The sequence below is a fragment of the Epargyreus clarus genome, unplaced genomic scaffold (assembly GCF_041222505.1).
Source record: "Epargyreus clarus isolate Ecla_fem2 unplaced genomic scaffold, WU_Ecla_fem_2.2 ptg000019l, whole genome shotgun sequence".
NCBI lineage: Eukaryota > Metazoa > Arthropoda > Insecta > Lepidoptera > Hesperiidae > Epargyreus > Epargyreus clarus.
Genome location: NW_027332227.1, coordinates 9,321,252 through 9,342,123, shown reverse-complemented (window position 1 = coordinate 9,342,123; position 20,872 = coordinate 9,321,252). Strand labels below are relative to the sequence as shown.

At 33.5% G+C, this 20,872-nt stretch overlaps 1 protein-coding gene across 1 annotated transcript; it reads left to right on the top strand.

The window, feature by feature from the left end:
* The first annotated feature begins 5,831 nt into the window (after window positions 1-5,831).
* Osi23 (DUF1676 domain-containing protein Osi23) lies at window positions 5,832-15,086 on the top strand. The gene is made up of 5 exons (XM_073083988.1): window positions 5,832-6,039; window positions 10,300-10,493; window positions 12,055-12,179; window positions 13,470-13,645; window positions 14,488-15,086. The coding sequence occupies exons 1-5, from the start codon at window positions 5,845-5,847 to the stop codon at window positions 14,932-14,934; spliced, it is 1,137 nt and encodes a 378-aa protein (XP_072940089.1). The 5' UTR covers window positions 5,832-5,844; the 3' UTR covers window positions 14,935-15,086.
* The last annotated feature ends 5,786 nt before the right edge of the window (window positions 15,087-20,872 follow it).

Below are 20,872 nucleotides of genomic sequence, written 5' to 3'. Positions count from 1 at the left end.
CAGAAGTATGATATCAAATAGTGTAGGTACGTATGTACTCACATAAATTATATCCGTTTTGATAAAAGGATCTAATGAAGGATATCCGCAATTGGAATTGAAATAAAAATAGACATCAATTTCAAATTTAAACATCTCTTTAAAACTTGAGTAATATTTTAAGATACTGGGTTCTAAAAAAACACATTTATATTGTTATAAAATTTTCGTATAATTACCACTTACTTTCGGAATAATATCTGTTATTAATACAGTTTCATACTTTTGATTTAATTGAATTTTCAAAATGTATACGTTGAGACGACAAAGTAATCGGTCGACGAGTACAGTAATACTAAACTTGAGGAAGGTATAGAAGTTTTAATGAGATTGCTACGGACCAACCCCAACAATGTACTCAATGTAATTAATTGTGAAATATTTTATACAATAAACCGGGCTATGTGTAATTTTAAAGTTTTAAAATTCATTAAAACACAAATGTTCAAAATTGTTACTACAAATAGAATTGTCGGGATACTAAATTGAACAAAAGTTCAAAATTCCGTCTATAATGAGATTGTGAATTGAATTTTCTATTTATGACTTCATAACAATTACGTGCGTTTGTATGCTGTCGTCTAATCGAAAAAAAGCTGATATAACTACATTTTTTCTATTAGTTCAAAATAGACTTTTCATCAAATTGCCGTGGAATAATCCTAATAGTCCTGGGATTAGGACTTTCGGTACAATTTATTTTATTTTCAAGTGAAAGGGTATTTGTACAAAAAGAGGAATTTAAAAAAGTATTAAATCGTTTCTTCATGCTTTGATTTGATAGGTAAAGCGTCCATGATAGTGCTGGCCAGCGCAACTTTTAGAGGAGACAGTCATCCACGACCGGATAAAAATATTTTTTATAAAAGACCTAGTCACCGTGGTTGTTGTGTGTTGACAAACTGTGTTGCTTATCTTGCCACGCATGTTAACGACACACATCATTAGCACGCTGAATGCTCCTCGCGACCTGTACGTGTGCGTATGAAGCGAGAGTATACAAAACAGCACGCGTGGGCTTGGTACACGCGTGGGGGAGCGACACGCGTGTCCCAACGTGGGATGCGCATGCTGATGGGACGCGTGTGTGGGTGTCAATACATACGCGTGACAAGAAAAATATTGTAATTGAATATCTTAATTTTGTAAGCCTGCTGTCAATCGAGTGGATTTAAAGTCTGTTTCGTCACAAAGGGAAGAAAGTTATAACTCTGAGCGGACACTGCATATTGAAGGTTATACGAATATGTAGTAAACATGCGTAAATATATCGCGCTCTGTTCTGAAAAGATCAAAGACTTCACTTTCACTCGTTTGAATCGGAATTATTAGAGGGACGGGATCAATTTGCATGAAAAAGGCCGCCTGCCCTTTGGCCACTGTATCACTGTTTTAAACTGTTATTAACTGAAGAAGATTTAAAAGTCAGCGACACTTTGGTCAAGGTCTATTTAAATGTAGAATAATATTTCATTAAAATGTTTTTGTGGAATTTTCATTGTTATTTTTAGGGTTCTGCTAGTACCCTTTGGGTACAGTACTGAGGTTATATTGCAAACAAATTCTATATCTATACAAGTATGTGTGTCTCTTGAACCGTAACAGACATGTGGGATTTTTACAGACCCCTATTACAACGGTTGCAATAACAACAAATAATAAAATCAAATTAGGCATATGTTATTAGAATTAGTCAACATAAGAAACAGGGATTCTGGTGTTTTAAGCTTTTTCGCTTAACGTTATAATAATAATGGTTCATAATTATATAAATACATAACCACGGTATAGACACATTTGTGTGTGCTTCCGACTCGCACTTGGCCGATTTTTAATATTTCACGTCAAATATTAGAAGTTAGAAACTCGTTTCATTTTAAACTAATCTTCGGTACCACTTTAACTTTGTGACTGTGGAGATTTTACAGGCTATCCTCAGAGACTGACTTATAATATTTCAAACTTTGTGTTTGTGTTCCCTGTAACTAAATGGCTTAGGAAAGTTAGGCGACTAGTGTGTTCGTTACTCTTTGTTCAGATTCAAGTCTAAGTTAAACTCAATCAGAAAATTTATTAACCATGAGTAGACCAATTTGAAGGTGGTAGAACCCTTTGTGGTTCGACTCCGTGCGGTACGACCGTCACATCTATTTTTACCTAATTACAGTTGTGTTAAACACTGTTGTGTTCTTGTTTGAAGGGTGTGGTTAGGGAGACATACTTCTCTGAGGTGTTCCAGCTTAATCCTCAGGGGTAGCGGCGCATCTGTGGCTGACCTATCTGGGGTTGATTACAGATGTCCATGGGCGATAGTAGCCTCTTACCATCAGCTGCATGCTCTTCTGCTATATTATATAAAAAATACCAGCTTAGTCTTCAGGAGAGGGCTTTTGTGATCGGCTTGAGGAAGTGTTCTATATGTTGGTTACAGATGGGCAGTGACCACTTACTATCATCTTACTTACTATCATATTAATGGAATGCATGTTCGTTTGCTACTCCCATCTCTTAAATAAAACCTTATAGACTTACTTTTGATAAGTATATATCTGTATAAATACTTGCATTAATATCAGTTTGAGGCGATTCAAGATGTAAGCAAAGAGATCGTGGTCTTTTGTAATAGAAGATAAAGGACTCCATCGCTGCATCTGACGTCAATACTTTGATTAAACATCCAACCCTTTTCTCTTTTTTCTTGGGATGGGTATAAAGTTTTTATCTTGGACTGGTCGATGGCTTTTTGATGCGGAAATGAACCGTTTTTTGTTGAGTGTTATATAAGAAGAAAGAAGTATAGGAAATTGTGTTTGTTAATGTCTCTACAGAAGAAATCACGCACGGCGTCGTGAAATCCGTGTAACCCTTAGCTTTATATATAAAAAATATTATGGAATGTATAACGTAGTTAAAATAGTTTTAAAATTTGTAATGTCTTATCACATATATTGCAATTAAGTATTAGGAAGCGCTACCCTGCTGTGAAAAGGTAAAAGTAGTAATAACGACGGAAACTTTGGACGGAAACGGCTGGAGTTTTAATAGATCTACCACCTTTATTCTTGTTAGAAATACTAATCTATGGTTAGAAACTTAAAAAATATTTTTATTATTTTTTAAAATAGGATTTGTTTTTAAACGGTTTTTTCTTTTATAAATGTGGGATTGCTAGTGTGTGCATTGGAACATAATAACTGAGTATATTACCGGTATGATGAACGAAAAAAAGATTGAGTTAAAGGAGGGAGACGAAGTGTACCCGTGTTCAGGTGTTCGCTGTATCTTGTATTGCAAAATAAAGTTTTGAAGATTAAGACGTTTAATTTAACCAACAATTCCACGAATTTTTGGGGCTCGTCCGCAATACCTCACAAATAAGAAACTATTTTCTTTACCAAAAGAAATTTCAATTACTTTTCTGTTTTCACAATATATAAAGATAATTTATACATGCATTAGTGACATGAACCGGATTTAAAACAGCAGTATACCTATAATTGGACCGTCATGGATCTGCACAAATAGTCATTCAACAGCCATGCATTAGCACGATTTGCTATGTGATCGCATGGAAAATCGTTCGACTTTATGGTTTACGGGATATATATTAGAAAGGGGTCAATTGGAAGGTTCATTTGTGTTCTCAACTTGACCATGCACAGTTGAATTTATTTAAACCCGTATAAGTGATTACTTTCTGATAAATATATCAAAGAAAACCAATAAGTTATCAAATTGGTCCTGGTAAGTATTTTTTCGTTTTTATTTAAGAAACGAGCTTTTGCCCGCGGCTTCGCTCGCGTTACGAAGTAATATTTTCATCCCCTATTTTATCCCCTTGGGAGTAGAATTGATCAAAATCCTTTCTTAGCGGATGCCTACGTCATAACATCTACCTGCATGCTAAATTTCAGCCCGATCCGTCCAGTGGTTTGGGCTGTGTGTTGATAGATCACTATGTCAATCAGTCACCTTTGAGTTATATATATTTAGATTGATATATTAGTTTGGTACATTAGTGCAGAGTTGGTGTAGAGTGCAATAGTGTAGATGTGTTTTAATGTGGTAGAACTCTTTGTACGTCGACTTCGGAGGCACCACTACACCTATTTCTACCGAATACTGGAGTGTTATAACTGTTTTAATGTATTTTAAGAACGACAGTTAAGATCACAGTCAGTTCTATCATTTTTACAAATGTATATATTTATTAATGTAATATTATAGAACTCTATTAAATTGACTCCACCCTTCCCGTAACTTAAAACCCTTATCGAGATTCAGATATTACTACAAACAAAAATAATAACAAAAATGGCCTGTTAAGAAATTTAACAATAACAAAATAATACGAGATAAGGAAAGATTAATTGCTTTTTCCATTTTATTTACAGTACGAGATTAAAATGAAATAATTCCTTGTGTTCAACAGTTTCCCTAATGAGACAGGCGGCCAAAATCAAATTCTTGTCGCTTTTCTTCGCTTTAGCAATTTAAAACTCCCACGATCTTTAGATTTTAATGATTTCAACTTGTTTCTTCAGGTTTTTGAGGTCAAGGTTCACTTATTTTAGAAAACGAATGAAAATGAAGTACATTTTGTTGAAATATAAAATTTATTTCGTTTCCGAATTTCTGCTTAAATTAGTTATGATAATTTGAAGTAAGTTTTGTTTTGGCTGGAATAGTTCAGACGGAGTCAGTCTGAGATCCAACACAGACATTTGCCCACAGGCAATACAAATTCAACAGCAACAACTACTAAGTTATGGTGCCTGAATTGTAGACGTATTTATTCAATTGTGGAAGTAATTGCTTAGCGATTAAAGTCGGCCTCTTGGGGGCGTAGGTTCAATTCCTTCCACTTATTTCTATTTTTTTAAGTGTGAGTATTAGTAATTATTATGCCTTGGTATAACAGTATAGGTAAACATTGTGAGCAAAACCAACGCCTGAGAGTTCTTATAAAATAGTCGTCACAGTTGTGTGAAGTTACCAATTTTAACATTTTAGAGCGGTGCTCTATGGTCTAACTGTGAAGTTATTTCTATCTTACAGCAACAATGTTCTCTTTAATCTTAACCGTGTGGGAAGGGAGATTTTAACGACATTCCAACTTAATCTTCAAAGTAACAACGACTATAGGTAGGACTTTAATTAAATCTGGGGTTAACAGTTCCTATTAGGTTATCTACATGCTGGTTTGCTATAGTATAATAATGGCCCAAATATAAGTCCAACTCGCTCTCGGACGGTTCCCTACCACAAAATTTTCGTTTGTTTTTTCTTATTTTTAGAATTTGAATAAATGCATTGTGAAAATTTGAACTATATATTACGGTTCAATAGATAAAGCAAAAGTTTTTGTAATTTTTCCTTTATCTGTGCTTTAAGACGTTACTTCGTAGCAAATTTCAAGATCCTTAGTTCACGGGACGTGCCCTGTAGGTGTTGATTCCCTTGTGAATTTCGAAAATTTCGGAAATTTGCGGCTTAAACGGATGTTTCTCTTGATTGCGTTGACTTAATAGAAGTTTTATTTTCTCACAGCTCCAAGGTACAGTAGACTTGAGTATTAGATATAAATTATTAAATATAAATGCGTTCCTTTTTCCTTTCCAGGTACGGAACCATAAAAAACATTTTTAAAAAGAAATGTCGTAAAATTAAAGAAAACATACCAAACGAAGTCTTATGAATACAAATCAAATACAAACATTTCAATATATTCCAATATCTGGTTTCACTTCCTTGTATTTCAAATTTCGTTTGTTTTCAGCAGAAAACGGCACAAGTGTGACTGAAATGAATTTCATGACAAAGCGATTTCGGATCGATATGAAAGTTCTACTTATATACGCCGTCTTTCTGGCACTGATGCCCAGTTGTCGTGGAGACGAGAAAGAGGATTTAGATGCTTACTTTAGCAAATTTATAGCTGACTTGTGGCTAGAGGGAGCAGATGTGGTCAAAATTATTTGGCGGGATTGTTCCAAGAAAGTATGTATCGGTAAATTAATTTTAGACAACATAATTAGTAATTTATTTATTTATTAAAATCACCAACGATTATTACATTTACATGCGCCACCATAACTTAAGAACTAGGAATACATTTAACAATAAATGCATAATCACTTATAGGTGAGTATCAAAGACTCCTTGTAAGCATACAAACAAAAAAAGTAAAACGTCATTATAACAATAAACAAAAGTACAGTTTGTCTAATACTTTTACTCTAATTCATTAATTAATCTATGAATTGACTAATATATATTTTTAATCTATGAAAGACTAATCTACAGTCTTAAGTATTTTTTTAAATTTAGCCAGAGACACATGGTTAATATCCATATTTGGAGACCCACTGCATTCATTGTATATACGGACCATTCTATATACAGTAATGAATAGTACTTTACAATTTAGAACGATTTAATAAAGAAGTTTCCTCCGCCACACATATCTCTAGAGTGAAGTAGTTCTTCCGTTTTGATGCAAGGTAATGTCGGCCTGATGAGACGATCATGTTAGTTCTCAGACGAAAAAATGATTTGGTGATTGGCTTCAGGTAGAAGTCGTAGAAATGTCCACTTACAAATCAAAAGACGGTAGTGACTACTTACTACTACTACCATGAAGAATACCTTTTATTTAATATTTTTACGAGGGGGAAACCCTCAAAAGGTACCCGGTGCCGTGGGAGCAATACAGGGTTCCCCCAAGCAACAAAACCTCCCCCGGTGGTCGTCCTCGGCGTTGCCAAGAGGACTCTGGGATCTCCTACGACAAGCAACCTCCTCCTAGGCTCCAAGGCTCCTCCTAGGTGAGCTTCAGGACTCACCACACCGTCTGGTGTTTACGACGGAATGCGACCACATATACCGCCGTCCTTCCCAGAGTTGCTTGCTGGACAGCTCGACCTCCCAATCTTGCCGCCCGCAACCCGGGAAGCCCCCTTTTAGTCGCCTCTTACGACAGGCTGGGGATACCGTAGCCCTATTCTAGTCCCGGGACTACAGGGACAACCATGAAGAATACCTACTCGTTTTCTAGTTTAATGTTATGTCAAAAAAATCATCAGTCGAACTATTTCATCCAATTGTAATACAAATAAGACTTGGAAGACCACAGATGCGACGCTGTGTAATACATTTTAACAACACGATATAAATGTGTTGTGCTTCGCACAGGTAACATGTTGTTATATTTCTCAACTTGTGTAAATACTACAGCATTATGACGTCAAATAAATCTGTTATTTAAACCTTGTGTACGAAGATGGAGAAAAATAGAAAAATTTATGAAAGGTAACCGATTGTGGAGAATTTTCTCATTTTCTTTACAAAATATTATTTATTCTTTGAAATACATTTGAAAGTTGCTTAACGTTAGAAGATTGCGAATTCTACGAAGCAAAGATAATTTATATTGTTTGATCTCAAATCGACTGTACCCTTACCATGAGTTTTAACGTTTTGGCAAATATGACTGTTTTGGTTATTGTTTATGTATTGGCCCATACGATTTCCTAGTTCTGACACAATCCGCTAGGGGCGCTGATTGGAAATTGTATGAGCAAATACGTAAACAAATACCAAAACAGTCATATTTGTCAAAACGTAAAAACTCATGGTAAACGTACTGTTCTCGAAATAACGCTATAAAAATAAATTTACCAGTTTTAAGGCACACTATGCTATTTTCAATTCGGTGTGCGTGATCTAAATAAACGAATGTAATGACTATATTTAAAAAAATATAATAAAATATAACATTTAATTTTATTCTTATTAAGGCTTTTTAAATTACACTTATATTTATGTTTCTCTTTATTAAATTTTTATATTTCTCATATCGGATATTGTAATTGTAATACCTACTTATAAGATTGTAGAGTCGTAACATCGCCGTTTTTGTGTGTAATATTGATTTATTTTGTATAACTTTGTTGACTATACCATTTAGTTTTAATCTCATAAAACATTTGATAAATATAAACGTAGTAAAGATATTAAATAGATAATATCTGATAAAAATAGCTCAATAAGGAAATAGTTTTGCGTTATTAGCAGAACTAATGACGCTGGCGTGCACTTAAGTCCAAGCGTCCACGATTATGAGAACATAGCGAGCAACATTCTATCCTTGGATTATACAAAGTCGATAGCTCCACGGGATCCGAGCGTAGGACACTGATATCTTGTGTAAGCCCGGTAATCCAGCTCAACATCGCAATAATCTGCTTGCCCAGCATCCACCGCTTCCACTAATGCAAAAGGAAATTACGTCGGCGCCTAATCTCTTTTCCAAAGCTTACTTATTCTAGTTGAGACTTCAAAAGCTTGTTCTATGACGACACGGATTACAAATTTATAGTAGTTTCAGACTAATTCACACATTTCTTTATAAACATATTGATGGTGATAAAACTGATATTCATTTATATATTATCTGTAATATGATGAATAAATATGTAAGTTATAGTGAATGTAAGTGTAAATTATACATAATTAATAAATACCATTTATTAAATAAAATAATATTATAATAATACATAATTTTACTCGATCTCAGATTTAATACTTATTCTAAGTGGGTAATTATGAAACGGGAACAGATAAAATAATTTTGATTATTCCAGTAACAGTTTCTTGGTGCTGGATATAATTGTTCTAAGAAACGATTAAATTACTTAATAGCAAATTTGTTTATAGCAAAACCGATAGATCTATTCATAACTCACACAAACATAATGACATAATTATCCAATGAAAATGTCTCCGCTCCGTAAATAAGTGATTTTTTTGTTATGTATGTCAGGATAACTTACAATCTTTATTGTAGTTATTTTTTAAATTAATTATTTATCTATCTTTAGAAAAATAATAGAGACCCCAGTAGAGTTTTAACATGCAATTCTGTCATAGAATTTTATTAAAAGTAATATAAAATATTTGTATGCGTAGTACCAATTTACAATAGCACGAAATCGGCTGATTTATGTACGCTCCCTAGGGCAATTAATCCTCTTGAAACGATGATACTTCCGATCATCCAGTGAATGATTAATTAATCCCTCCTATCTAACGAGTAACTAAAAAAAAATACCTCCCGATACAAACTAAGAATATATCTTTTATACACAAAAACGGGCTTTTAAACTTTTGCAAAAGATCTTTCTTTAACATTACCATGGTCATTTAATTACTACCCCATCAGTAGCTACGGATCTATTTTAAAAAATATGATAGGTTATGGTTCAACAGGTTGAACAATGTCTGTTTAGGGGAGTTCACATTTTTGGAACATTATGATCATATTCACAGTATCCACTATACAAGTGTGTAAGAGGCAGTATTGTTTGACGGGGGAGGTATTATACAACTATTCCTTGTGTAAAGCAGTTCCTGCATTTTGATGCAAGCGTGTGACTATGTATGCCAGTTGTTTTACATATTATTAGGTGGCCAACATTTCTTAGGAGTGGTAAAAGGCACTCTAAGGACTAGGTTGATCACAGACCTCTTCGTCTGTGAGTAGTTTCAGGCAGAACCACTTTACATCGAGTTGATCATATTAGTCCTTGGACAACAGAGACCACTTAATTCCAGGTGAATTCCTTGCTTCTTTACTACAAATTTAAACCTATATTAAAAGGGTACAAAGTATTTTAAGCTACTTTTATTCCAAGCAACTTTCTGTAAAGTTGCTCCAAATGTAAGCGAGGCTTTCGCGTAGGCTTGTCGCGCGCCAGGTATATTTTACACAGAATATCCCCGGCCCACGTCAACGTGCCGTTTTATTACTTAGTTAAAAAAACAATTTCGCTCCGTATCAACAACAACCTGACATAGCAATGTTGTATATTGCAAACCATGGAGGAGTAAAATGTAAAATGTAAGAGATTTTGTAATCTTGTAACGAAAGTAAAACATTTCTTTATTTATGTATGTTTGATATGTGAGTTTAAATTTATCTCTTAATCAGTCCGTAAAAACGCCCGTAAATATTTCAAAAACTCTTTTTTTTTATTTTTACAATTTTAAGTTTATCCACACAATGAAGTCTAAGGTGTTTTAATGAAACATCATTATCGATAATAAGACAATGTATCAAATAAATAGTTATAGATTTTTGATTGCTAGTAAAGTCTCGCGTAACTCTAACAAAACTATCCTAGTTAAAAACATACAGGTGTACAGAAAACTTCACAGAACTGTCGACAGTAAACTCGCTATATCATACAAATGTTTCAGTTAGTCGACGTAAAGGATGTGATCGATCACAAGGAATACTTCCCGAAGTTTCTGCGATGCATGAAGCGGAAAACGCTTCGAGCTCTCGATCGCTCGCTCACACCTGACGTGGTACCGATTGGGGATGGCGTCAGCTTGGTGAGATTCGAGCTCGTGGACCGTTCCGGTAATATTATGCCTGAAAATAATACAAGGTAAGTATCATCATCATTATCATGATCAAACTATCACTGTCCCGCTGCTGGGCACGCGTCTCCTCTCAAAATGGGAAGCATTAGGCCATAGTCCACCTCGCTGGCCAAAAAATTCAAGATTCCTTTGTCATGCAGGTTTCCTCACGTTGTTTTCCTTCACCGTTTTAGCAAGTAATAATTTATTTATAATACGCACATAACTTTAGAATTTAGAATTAAAATCAAAGGTGCGTGCCTAGGATTTGATCTTCGATCCCCTCGATCAAGAGGCTGAGTTTCTTAACCACTAGGCTATCACTACCTATCTTAGGTAACATAATGATTAGAAAATGTTGGAGATAAGGAAAAGTTCGCTTGCACCTGGCGTTAGGCGAGAGAAGTTTCAACTACTAGATCACTCTACGAAGGAATAGGAGAGGAATGTCAGTTGATAAAATGTTATTCTACAAGAAAATTGTTACAAACTTGGGACCCCCGATGCCCATACGTCATATACCTTATACATCGGGACTAAAATATACCTACCTGATGATATTATACTACACAACAATCCTACGTTTATCTTATAAGAAAATCCCTGAAATAAACCTAGGTAAAGTAAATTTATAATGTTAGGATTTAAACATGTTTTAGACAACTATTTAAACGATAACATCTGAATACAAACGCAAACATAGAGATTAGAGATTAAATTCTTAGTAAAGATAATAATAGCAAACACTCTTCTTAAAGAAGTCATATTATCTAATATCGCTGAATTAATAAGAAGTCGTACAAACAATGTTTTTGGAAATCATTTTCGATTTAATTCGAACGTTCGATCGGCGGGTGAACGACCGCGTGGCAATCTGTCAACGTCGCATCGGATTTCAGACGAAGTTGCAAAACGCTCCAATTTCGAAATTAATTATCATAAACAATTTATTGCTGTGGGCAAGTATTTCTGAATACTGGAATGCGCTTTGTAATAGGATATTCCGTTAATTGGTATATATTTTACAATTCCTTCTAATAGCAAAATCGTAGCATGGTAGATATTAATTAGTTCGTACTGAATATAAATTCAAACTATTCTTCCGTAGATTTGTATGATTGATTTTCCTCTTGGATTATTAGCAATTATGATTCTCAAATGTTTTCATTTCTGTTTATGCTATATATTATATATGCATCATTGAAATAATTCGATTTTGGTAAAGTATTGTACCAAATCCCTTATGACTTTCATTTGCATTATTGCATGTTAACTCACAAATGTTTAAAAAAGTTGATAGGATAGGGGTAGAAAACCTATGTTATTGTATTGCTGTAATAGCCATTAAAATTACAATTCCTCTTACTACCTTTCAGGCGTTCCGATTTGGTCATAAGAGATAGTTATCCAATTTGTACTCTGTTCTATTTGTAAAGTCCATGGGCGGTAATGATCACACAACATTAATTGCCAATTTCTTCTACAACTACATAAAACACTAATTGTGCTAAAAACGTGGGCAGGGCATTTACATACAAACTCCCGTATTGTTCAAGAATGCAGACTTATTAAATTTTTCATTTCCAGTACATGGTCAGATAAAGAGCTAGATGAGGGGGAGTGGCGAACACTCGCTCTCCAGCGTATGGCTAAAGTACTTCGAACGCATGTTATTAAATTTGATTTCGAAGATAATAAGGCTTTAGAAAAGGGTAAGTAGAAAACATATAACGCGACCTTTAAAAGAAAATCGAATTAAGTATGGGCCATTAGTATTTCTTTGTACTCTGAAAGCTGGTAAAACCCTTTGTGGTTAGTATTTAGAAGAACCACCGCTACAGAAATTTGCTTAATAATAATAGAAGCGCTTATACGAGAAATTCTCAGTCTGAAGAGGCAGTAAAATTATCCTATGTTAGTAGTAGGTTTTTTATCCAAAGAAGAGCTGTTTATGGACGTATGTGGGCGGCAGACGTATGTTGCCACTTATTATCTGGTGCACGGCATGCTCGTTTTCTATTTATCTATACTTATAATAAATCTGTAGAGAGGTCAATTCTGAACATGAAATATATTTCCAAAATAACTATCAGGGGGTGATTAGGGATCGATACTGATGCCAAAAATACAATCAGTAAAATTTTTGTCTGTCTGTCTGTCTGTCCGTCTGTCTGTCTGTCTGTCTGTGTGTCTGTATAACCATTATAGAAACAAAAACAACTCGACGGATTTTAACGAAACTTGGTACAATTATTTTTCATACTCCTGAGCTGGTTATAGTATACTTCAATCACGCTACAATCAGTAGGAGCAGAGCAGTGAAGGGATATGTTGGGAAAAGGAAGAAGTTACTCCATTTTTTAAGCTTCCGTCGCGTATGCAACCTTAATGGTTAAAGCTACACAGAAATCATGTATGACGGAAATGTTCTCCTTAAAATTATATAAAACTTATCCCACGACAGCATATGTCTATCTTTTATGGTTGACTCACAATAACACGTGTAACTCCTGATAGCTTAGCAGTTCAAAGCTTTTGATTTTATTTGTCTACTCCTTCGTTTATAACACTCTCAGTCATCCCTAATTAAAAAAGTTAACAGTATTAACTATTCCATAAAAAAGAATCTTAGAAATCATACACCTGAGTGATAAGGGTTGTTCACCCTTAACATTTTTTTATTTATATGGCAACACAACGTTTGCCGGGTCAGCTAGTATAATATAAAATTATTCTCAATATTATTGCGTATGTTATTTAATTCGACGTTAAGGTGGCTCACATACGAATGTAATAAATTTGGGAAAATGTGTCATTGAAATGTATGATGGTAGGAAAATGAGGAAAAAAGACACATCTCATCAGCTCATATAAGAAATTTTATTGCGTCCTCGAGTGGGTGTTCAATGTAATAACTGAAGAATATTCATTTTTAATACCCACAGAAAATAATTATTTTCTTTTTTATAGACATACACATGATAATTTCTTACCTTTTTCAGTGGAATATCGTGGGCGGCGTCGTCATCACATGCTGACAATGATGATGTTTGGTATCGTCTCTATCGGTATGGTTCTTGTACCAATGGGTTTCCAATTCCTGGCTGTTCTTGGAGGAAAGGCTCTGTTGCTAGCCAAAATGGCTCTTATACTAGCCTCTATACAAGGACTCAAGAAAGTAAGCTATGTTTAGTGTATTTTCTTTAATCGTAATATCGTCGTCAACTGTTGTGCATGGGGCTTCTGGTTTTAGAGAGAGGTTTAAGCTTTGTTAAGATATGTGCAAGTACAGTTAAGTATAGCTACATCGCTCTAATCAATTCCGAATTGATACACTTAACATATCTTTGAAAACTTTCTAAAAAAATCACTCGTATTTTCTGACAACATTTCCTTTACAATTATAACTTTAGAACTAAGTACATAAAAATATGTGCTTTAAACTTTACAAGCTTAAAAATCTCTTTTTGTAACATTGACATTTAACATTTGAAAATCACTGAAATCTGTAGTACTTAACATAATATAATAACGATATTTTCTTTTAGGTAGAAACTAATAATTATGAACCATACCATGAAAGAGGGAAGGTATGATTTTTATTAACAAATTATTATCTGCTTTTTTAATAATATAAATTCTAAACTCTAACTCACTAAACGTTAACTTATTAATTTATAAAATAACTGAACACTATTCATACTTAAACTAAAAAAAAAACATAACATAATACATAAAGCTTTTCATAAGATTGAAGTAACAAATAAGCATTCTGATGGGAAATGGTCATGTCTTATTAAAATCTATCTTATTAAAAAAAAATCCATATAGAATAAAAATTCTAGCTGAAGTCAAACACCTTTCTTCTTCTTTGAACTAAATTGGACGCCTCATATGCGAACACGCAGTAACAAGATTTAGATTATATCTAGGTTTCATGTTACATTAATCACATCGCCGCTGTACAGCACTTTACTAAAACCAAACCAAGATAACCCGTTAACAGGCATTCTGTTCCAGATTGCTACAAGTCCGGTGAGTTACGGTTTCTATCACTCTTACCCGCCTTATGACCATTACCAAAAACGGAGCCAAGATAACTGGCCATCTGAACTGATGCCTACCTCTGCACTATCAAAGCCACAAAGCCCATGGTCGATCGATACAGGAGACATTAAAATAGATCGAATACATATAGCTGACAGAAAAGATAAAGAATCTTTGAAAGTTGATATGAAAGACGTTAAGAAACCTGAAACTAAAACTATTAAGCAAGAAATGGAGCCCCGACTTTTTCCAGTTTATTTGAGTTCATCAGAACCACCTAACGAAATGTTTTCCTCAATCGATGCTCCTTCCTTAGTGGATTTGACGACAAGACCTGGTGAAGTCCAAGCTGACTATTCCCTGGACTTACCGTACAATGGATTTCATTTTCAAAGTCCCTCTACTGTCGTTTCAGCTTGATGTATTCATCCGACTCTTTCAAACATTGTATAATGTAGTCACTAGCATATTTTCATATGTTGCACAAGTTTTGTATCCGGAAAGACACGTATTTTATGATAATTATTGATGTAAGAGGCAAATATTAAAATTTATAGCACATTTCAGGATTCATTTACATCTACAGGCATCGAGCGTGTCAGACACGTGTCGTTACAAACATAAATTATTCTCATGGGTATGGGCTAATTTATATATATATAGTAACATAGAAGCTCAGATACAGTGTGCCTGTAAACATACTGAATATAATCTTGCCTGATACGGCACGCGACTGACACGTTTAATGTCTGTTTGATAAACGGGGTCATAACGGAGATATTTATGTACTGCTTATTTTATACTAATCATTGTCATGTAAGCGTAGGTTTGAGATTAAAGTACTAAAATGTTACATATACTTATATGAAATAAATGTTTGGACACTGGAGTTTAATTTGTTGAAATGACATTTACTTGGAGATGGAGAGGACTGAATTTCAATTCTATTTTACGACATTTGCGTGGGATTAAGATTAACGATGTACATCATAAAGGTTGTAAGCGTTTAGATATACAAAAATGGGGAAGGAAGGGTTCGTCTTTATAAAGACGACACGACATCGGCACGACACCGGCACCGACCGAGGAAGGAAAACCGGGTGGATCCGTGCATAAATATGATCCGTGCGTACATATGTTATTCCACATTATAAAGATTTATTAAGATACAACTCACCACAGTACTAAATTAAAGTAATGGTTAAAAAAAAAACACTACATACATACTTAACGATTTTTCGAAAAACAAAACTTTAAAAACTGTACATAAATGTATAAATTATCACTCCAAATAACTATTACCATTACACGAATATTCTCGACTCTAATTTCAATCTCCATAAATGTTTGTATACTAAATTATTTCACTCGATTTTACGCCTTCTGTCGATACCTGGAGGGTTACTACCATCTCTTAAAACAATATTATTTTAATCATACTTTTACTTTTTTGTAGGAAATTTAACTTTTTAAGCAAAATATGACAATTTCAGTAGGTTTTATACAATGGATTATTGAAAAATTAATAAGGTTTTAAGTTTGTACAACTGTGTATGAAGGAATATTTTACTGTTTTAAGGAGGAAATAAAACTTTCCTGAACTATGGTGGTTTTTAAAAGGTGGTGGTAGACCCCCCGTGTCGATATCGTGTCGTCCCAATAAAAGCACCCAAAGTACGTTAATACATTTGTAATCATTTTTGTTATACTATTTGTATTTTTAATATCTAGAATACAATTATTGTATAGAACATAGTATGATAATAGCGTGGGTGTTTAACGACCCCTTTTATGATTCTCGTAATAAAGTGTTTTCGCAGAATGATCGTTATATTCCTTGCTAATGGACAACTTATTTACACGTAAATCTATTAACATTAGGCCGATTTTATGACATTTTACGTAACTTAAATATATCTTTATGAGTTACAATATAATATGGCATTTAGAAAGAAGGTTAATATGAAAAAAAATATTTATATTATAATAATATCTTTATTAATATTTGCATAAAAATGAATATTTCAGTTTAGGAGTAGTTTTATCTCAATACGATATATTAGATGTATGACGTCGCCAAATCTAATAATTCAAGCCAACAACAACCAATCGGTTGGAGGTAACTAGTTTAGAAATCTGTTGCATAAATTGGATAAGGGAACTAACTGAAAAACTTCCGTTGTATTAGTGATTCCTTTTATTTCATAATTTACAAAACTTAGTTTGGAATATTATATTGTGGATCATTGTAAAAGAGGACTAACTTGAGATTACACTAAATTTAGTTTCAGCAGTGTGCAAGTGGATGGAGAATTGCTATTCTTGTTAGCACGTAGGGAACGGGTCACTGGTTTAAAAATCAATTTAAGAAATCAAAATCAAGTACATACTCGTTAATGAGATAAGTTACAGTAAAGGAATAATCAAATAAAATCGTACTATCCATGCTGTTGGAAGTTAAGAATAAGTTATCATATTGCAGTGGGCATAAAAGAAAACAAGCTAGTTCGAGCAGCTGAGACTTGTTCCACTATTGTACTAAGAAAAACGGAATAGTGTCAAAGAATATTGAGTTTACATGTAGTTGTGACGTAACTAAATATAAAAATAAAATCAGTCAAGTACGAATCAAACTCGCACACGAAGCGTTCTGTATCTCTATTAGACGCTTGTATGTTGATGTTGACATTATTAAGATCAACCAAAAACACCAAAAGTAATATATTTCATGAATGTAGACCTCTTTCATTATTTACTTCATTTTGCTTATATTATTGACTTCATTTGCTTGTTTAAAAATTAAATAATTAAGTAATTGTTGTTTTAAAATTAAAAAAGTATTTATTTATTATGGTTCTAAAGTTACAAGTCACCGGCGGGCGGATAGTAGAAATTTAATAACAGGGTTCTGTTAGTACTTTTTAGGTAGTGGTACCTTAACATCCAATTTTATTATTGCCGTTAAGTTTCACGGCAATTGGTGTACAATTAGTGGACTAAGTATTGGGTATTTTCTCATACCGGGTAATGTAAGATAAGTAGATCTGGAAACCTCATACGTATCCAAAGTAAAAAAAGTAGTTTATTAATTATCAGCCCAGCGAAATTATCAATGAGTATGTTTGTACCTGGAATTGATTATACTGAGTAGATCAGACCCTACCTAGAATAAGGATAAACATCCAATTGAAAGTCTCAAAGTTCATCCATAGGTTTAATCAACTAATGATACATAGAAGTTACAACCAACTGATTTCGATAAATTAGCTTACTTACCCTAACCGCTAGGAGGGTTTCTACAAATAGCAAAGGTTTTGATTATGTAGATATACACACACAAGCATACACACGCACATACACATAATTAGTTTTGTATCCAATGTACGATTTTGGAAGAGGGGCGTACCTAACACAAGCATTTCCTAATGCTTAACAACTTTTATATAATGTAAAACATTGTCAACAAACAAATATTTTTAATTTTAAGATGGTAGAACTCTTTGTGGTTTGACTCCGGCGGCACCACCGCCACACCTATTTCTGCCTAATAACAGCAGTATTAGGCGTTGCTGTGTTCCGTTTTGAAGGGTGTGGTAAGGGAGATATACTTTCCCGAGGCATTCCAGCTTAGTCCTCAGGGGTAGCGGGGCATCTGTGGCCGACCTCAGGTAGGAATATCTAATCCTATCTGGGGTTAATTACAGATGTTCATGGGCGGCAGTAGCCACTTACCATCAGGTGGACTGCATGCTCGTCTGCTACTCCTATATTATGAAAAAAACCGTTTGATTTTTAATTTTTTTGTTTTTAATTAAATATAACATAAATTACAGTTGATATTTTATTTGTTGATATAAACGGACCTCGGTTATGAGTAGTATGGCTCTTATTTTGTTGCAATGATATTTCCTGATTACAAAAGAATACGGATTTAAGTTTATTGAGAAAAATAAATATGCCGTTATTTATTTTTATTATAAAATTTTAGTTTTAATTGTATTACTTTAATTTTAACTTTTTTTTTAAATTTCTATTGTAATTATTATGCATAAAGATAAAAAATGCCGTTATCAAACACAGGTATACCTTATTTAGTACATCTATTTGAATGTATTTGAAGTGAAATTGATAATATCTTAATATTGACTTTATTATTTCAAACTTTCTTGTTTAAAAGTCAATTTTGACCAAGTTAGTAGAAGTATTGTTTTAGTAACAGTTGATTTTAAAGATAAACAGTTCTGAGTTCTACGAAAAATACTTATGCATTATTTAAGATTGTGATTTTTGAGTTTTTCAGATCCGTTATAAACCCATTATTATCCCACTGCTGGGCACGGGATTTCTCATAGGTAAGGATTTATGCCATAATCCAACAAGTTGGTTAAGTGCGTATTGGTTAAATTGACACACCTTTGAAAGCCGTTTTAGGAACTATCAGGCATAGTTTTTTAGTTTTTTAGGGTTTTCACGACGTTTTCTTGACTGTAAATGAACATAACAATAATTAATTTGTAATACATACAAAACTTGCAAAAATTAGAGATTCTTTTTAATTTGTCATTACAAAAGTAGTAAATAATAAATAGAATCTATTGAAAAGCCTTATTTTTTTTAAGTCGGTTAAAATAGAAATCGATAGGCTAATCGGCACTTTTTATATATAAACTTTTGTATCGTACATGTAAGTGCATTCGTAGGTGTACGAAGGTAATCGACCGTGTGCAGATGTCCTACAAATAATGTAGGCCAGTGGAAGAATTAGCAAGCCACGCTTACGTTGCGAACAAACAAACGTGCTACGTAATGTTTATTTACACAGTTCGATATAAAAGTCATTTATTCTCGTGAATGCGAAATTTTGCTAAGGAATCCTGAAGATTTTTGGGTTGCAGCTTATGATTGAATCCTTATATGAAGGGCCCGTTCAACTGATTGCAATGTTAGTTAATGAGATAAAAAAAAGTACGAAGCAATTATTTATATTCAATATAGCGGATATTACTAATATCTTTAATCTCCTGTAACTATTGAGCTGTAGTGATAAATTCCTATTTTTATTACCTTAAATCTTAGATGATTTTCTACAATTGACTTTTTCTTTAATTTTATGCATAACTTTTTTCAAGCCTGTATTACGCAGTATCCGCTGCGTTTAGTTAGTAAAAACTAATTGCAATATTGAATATAGAGTAAAACCAGCTTAAGTCGATTTACATTTTAATGAAGAAAATATAGTTTCAAGGATGATGCTCTGAAAGGTTGCTACAAGCGAACTATACACCACTTTGAAATCCAAACAAAGTGCATAGTATGCATGTTTATAAACTATATATTTAATATTTCAGAAACATACTTTATCCAGAATATCGAAATAGGTATAGTGTTTTCTTTTAATGCGATTTATTTGTATCATATAAAACATAGCGCTACACTACATAGTGTTGCGCTTCTGTGTGGTCTGAAGGATGTAGAAAGACGACATAAATACTTTATTTAATACGAGAATTTCGTACTCACTACCAGTGTATTATACATTATTACTCAGGAAGATCTCCTTAGCCTAGGTTAGTTGACCATGTCTGGAAAGCGGCCGTGTTTCGATAGTTTCAACTCGGAGCTTGTATATATGCAAAATGTACAGAAAACTTTGATAACGTGATTCAGAAACATGCGGCACCGTCTCTAAACCAGTTGTGGGAAGTCGCCACACTCATAATTGATTTTAAGAAAGACTTTTATTTTGTGATTCCAAACAATTACAGATATTTATGAGCGGCTGTGACCATTAAATATAACAAGTTACTACAAACACATAATTATCATACAAATGTTCATCTGGTCTAGTCCAGTGCCCAGGAAAGAACGATTAAGCACACCCTTGTAATAATTATGAAGTATTCACAAGTTTCTAATTTATCTTACAATGTTTTCATTTACGGTTATAGCACATAAAAATAAAGCGCACATCACTTAAAAAAATATTAAGTAACCTGTTTACACGTCTGTTTTAAAGGGAGGTGTAATTTCAGGGAAATTTAATTATATTTAATTAATTAAGACTACGAATAATAAACTATACTAAACGAATGTTCAGATTGGGTTTAAATAAATAAGTTATATACTGCGATTATCTGAGTAGACTAAATATAAATCAACCAGTACGATATAGATAATAAACTTTCTTAATTTCGAGCGGTTATCGATAAAATTAATTTCGCACACACGTAAAATTCTAACTATAAATACTCTAAAAGAATTCCATTTTGGACACGCTCAAAACAAATAGCCCAAAACCTATGAATTTATAGAAACTTTCTTAATATTTGTCATATGTAAATTATGTAGAAATTAAATC